The sequence below is a fragment of the Mytilus edulis genome, chromosome 13, assembly GCF_963676685.1.
Source record: "Mytilus edulis chromosome 13, xbMytEdul2.2, whole genome shotgun sequence".
In the NCBI taxonomy this organism is placed as follows: domain Eukaryota; kingdom Metazoa; phylum Mollusca; class Bivalvia; order Mytilida; family Mytilidae; genus Mytilus; species Mytilus edulis.
Window position 1 is genome coordinate 17,715,569 of NC_092356.1, and position 4,394 is coordinate 17,719,962.

At 35.3% G+C, this 4,394-nt stretch overlaps 1 protein-coding gene across 1 annotated transcript; it reads left to right on the forward strand.

Annotated features, from left to right (window-relative positions):
• The first annotated feature begins 2,575 nt into the window (after nt 1-2,575).
• On the forward strand, nt 2,576-3,979 carry LOC139500137 (uncharacterized). Its single transcript, XM_071288875.1, has 2 exons — nt 2,576-3,103; nt 3,371-3,979. Exons 1-2 carry the CDS (start codon nt 2,576-2,578, stop codon nt 3,977-3,979), a joined length of 1,137 nt encoding a protein of 378 aa, XP_071144976.1.
• Nucleotides 3,980-4,394: the final 415 nt, after the last annotated feature.

The window sequence follows — 4,394 nt, forward strand, 5'->3', positions numbered from 1 at the left end:
AGTGAGTGGTGAAAAATAATGTTTATCCAATTCTTGAACCAATGCATGTATTTATCATAAACTTAGTCCTCTGTGCAAGATTTTTATCATTTTTATACGCAAATATATCGTATAATCGTCATTTTGTTTTTTTCTCTGTCTGTTATGATTTAACAAATATGGCTGCTCATTGAATGCCGTGTTTTGAAGCCGACGTTTACCGATTGTCACCTTATAGTAAACAAATAACAAAAGGCATGGGTATTGCGCACGTGTTAAACATGTATAATCAGATAATTGTTTATTTCAATGACAGATTCATGCGTATTGCGATCACCGCAGTTTTACGAGGAGTGTCACGCTCAGGTCACTATGCATACGGAAAATATGTCGGGCGAATTGTTTCCTGGAAGGAAGCAATTCAAAAAAAGTAAAGTACTTCTAAATGTGGACGAATTAAAGAACATAAGTTGTATAATGAAAACTATCCCTTTAGTTATAAAAAACATGCACTTTTTTTTTAATTTGAGGTTTCATATGACTTTAACTGCAGTCTTCTAGTTCAGATACACACATAAATAATACAGAGGATTACACATGTTTGAAAGCGCCGACCATCCATCTGACCTGTGACAATGGTGTAACGGTAAAACATAAATCAAGCTACAAATATCAGTTGGAATGGCTTAACTCATCAGATCGATAAAAAAGCAGAAAAAAATCAACAAAACATTGACCGGACGTGGTAGGGCATTTATACATGTTGAAATCCCAACGACAAAGACACAAATTTGACAGTCACTAAAAGGCTTAAGCTTGTTCAAGGCCAGTAAAAATGATAAGAACAATTTATTGCTTTTTCATAAATTAAGCCATTAGTTATTCGTAGGAATTGTACTCATTTATTAATATGCTAGGGCCATTAATAGCTGACTATATGCTAGCGGGTCTTCTCCTTTCTTTCAAAGCACGTCATTTAACTTAATATAGTAATTTGCAAGAGGAAACTAAGATATAATAAGGGTCTTGATAGGGATTCAAAATAGAGAATATTGGGCAAAACAATTATAGAAAAGAAAAATAGGAGCCACACTCATTTAGGAAAGAATAATGGGGACTGAAAAAGATCGAGAAGTAAAGCCAAAAACAAAAAAAATAATTACAAAATGACAAAACAAAATTATAGAATAACGAAATGAGGAACCAAAATACAGACGTTCGCCTATGGCAAAAATCAATGAAATGACAACTTATCATTTAAATAAAACTGGAAAAGAATCTAGCTGTTATCGTATTCTAACTGTTAACTTTATGTTAATAAATACTGTATCTTGTTACCAACGAAACTATCTTTTACGGCTTTCAAGTAAGACAAGAACAAAATAAGATATATGTTACCCGCGTTAATTAGATGGTTCTGGTAACTCATTACCACAATAACTTTAGAAAAGACATCTACCTGTCAACAAAGAACAGCGAACAACTCTACCCTGTTATTAGCCGGATTTTAGAGGTAAAAATCGATTAATAATTTGGGGCTGTACGGCGGGCGGGCAGGCGTCTGCCAAACAGTGTCCGTTCATTCACATGTAAATGCTATTAAGACTTTTTTCAAATTTAGAAATGTTTTCAGTGACAAAGGTCAAATTCAATTTTCACGATTTTAGCTTTTGTCGTTGTTCAGTTTTAGCTAAAAAAAATCAATGTTCGATGAATAAATCCATTTCTGTACAAAATAACTCACTTTCAAAAGATTTTAATTAGACATTGTTTTAATGATAAATGGCATTTTTTTTAATTGGATTTTTTTGGTAAATGTTTGAAGAATTTTGTGGTCGGTTTCTTTCTTTGATATTCTGTACAAACTAAATTTTTGAATTACATCATATTTACAAACTAGTTTTCTAAATGCTATATATATATAATTTGTTTTTCTGAGGTGAACATTTTTAATTGGATAATAATATATTTTTATATAAAGATATATTTCATTACATTTAAAGTTGTTAATATTGATAGATAGGTTGCAGATCTATATTAGTTTGTGACAAATGAAAGAAAAACTATTTGGAACTTTTATTTTTATTTGATTATAATTTGAAAATATATATACATTGTGTTACATGTACATCATATCTAATTTTATAGAACTATTTTTAGTCATTACATCATATTTATCTCAGGCTAATTTGCAAGGGATCTCAGAGCAGCAAGGGCCTTAGAGATGCAGAGTGCAGGCCCATCGGCGAGTGGACACGCCCTGGCTCTCATCAACCTTGCCCCAGCTATGGATTAAATGCCCCACTGCCTTGTGGGTGACTTGGGAATAGTCAAAGGCTATGGAAGTAAATCCAAATAGAAAATCCGGGTAGATGGAACTCGTTAGCAACAGCAATCGTCTAAGGGATGGAAAACCCCTACAGAACAACCCGACCCTTCACGTAGAAGGTTTAGCTTAGGGCCAACACCCCTAACTTGTAAAAAATATTACGTTACAGAAACGACTACAGAAGAAAACCGTCTTACTCGTCAACGGCTTGAGATAGAGGTAAACACAAAATCAAAACCACGAGGACAACATATGACGCGAAGGCCGATGAAGTTGTTCTCACCTAAATATCCAACTAAAATTGGGACTTGGAATGTACGAACACTGTATCAAAGTGGAAAGAGCTTGCAGACAGCCAAAGAAATGGACAGATACAGTATTGAAATTTTAGGACTCAGTGAAGTAAGATGGAATACATCTGGCATGACAACGTTAAACACTGGTCATACCATCATCTACTCTGGTAACAAAAACGCCACTGACACTCATGATAAAGGTGTTGGATTCATGCTTACTACAAAGGCAAAGCTGTCTCTCTTAGAATGGAATCCTGTGTCTTCTAGAATAATCACTGCCAGGTTTGACACAAAATTTCAGAAAACAACCATAATCCAGGTTTACTCACCAACAAATAATGCAGATGAAGAAGAGAAAGACGACTTTTACAACTCTCTGCAAACCATTGTAAATTCTGTGCCAAAACGAGACATCCTCATGATACTAGGAGACCTCAATGCAAAAGTGGGTAAGGACAGGACAGAGAGAGAGAAAGAGAAATGGGACCAAATGGAATCGGTGAAATGAACGAGAACGGTGAAATCTTTGCTGATTTTTGTGCTGTCAACAGTCTAGTAATAGGCGGTACACTCTTCCCCCATAAAAACTGCCACAAGGTTATTTGGGTTTCGCCGAATGGAGTGACAGAAAATCAGATAGACCATATCGCTATATCCCAAAGATGGAGGTCATCTCTACAAGATGTGCGAAACAAGAGAGGAGCAGATATAGCATCAGATCACCACCTAATCATTGCAAAGATACAACTAAAACTACTTTCAACAGAAAAAGCAAAATCTAGAAGAATTTAATGTTGATCTATTCAAAGACCCTAAAGTTGTTCAAGACTACCACATTCTACTGCAAAACAAATTTGGTGTACTTGAAAATCTACATGATGAAGAAACTAGCATCAACACAGCATGGGAAATGACCAGAGATTCTATTGTTCAAGCATGTGAAGAAACTGTCGGCTATCTCCAACAAAACCGCAAGCAATGGATGTCAGAAAATACCTGGAAAATTGTCAACGAAAGAATACAAGTGAAAGAAAAAGTTCTAACTGCTATAACTAGACAGCAAAAAAAAAAGAAGAAAAGTTGCAAACAAGATAAAAGAAACTTCGTAGAAAAACTAGCCAAAGAAGCCGACGCTGCTTGTAGCAAGGAAGACACCAATACCCTATACAACATTACCAAGCAATTAAGCGGTAAACCACCAACTTCAAATACACCTATCAAAGATAAAGACAACAATATCATCACTAAACTGGAAGATCAACTTGAAAGGTGGAAAGAACATTTCGAGCAGGTTCTTAACCGGCCCCGACCTACAGATCCACCTGAATTACAAAATTGTCCAATATTAAACATCAAAACCAGCACAATAACATAAACTGAAGTTAACAAAGCTATTAAAAGTCTAAAAAATGGAAAAGCAGGCTGCATTGATAACATACCACCAGAAGCTATAAAAGTCTTGGATGATACATCTGTCCTTAGCCTGTTACAACTTCTAAATAAGATCTGGGAAGAAGAAGAAATACCAGATGATTGGAGTAAAGGACTTTTGGTAAAAATCCCTAAGAAAGGTAACAAGTCGCTTTGCAAAAACTGGAGAGGTATCATTTTATTGTCCATACCTAGTAAACTGCTCTGTAGCACCATCCTTAGCAGAATGAAAAATGAAGTCGACAAGATACTCGGAGATGAACAAGCTGGCTTTAGACAAGAAAGATCATGTGTAGACCAAATAGCCACATTGAGAATTATTATAGAACAGACAATAGAATGGCAGACGACACTATACC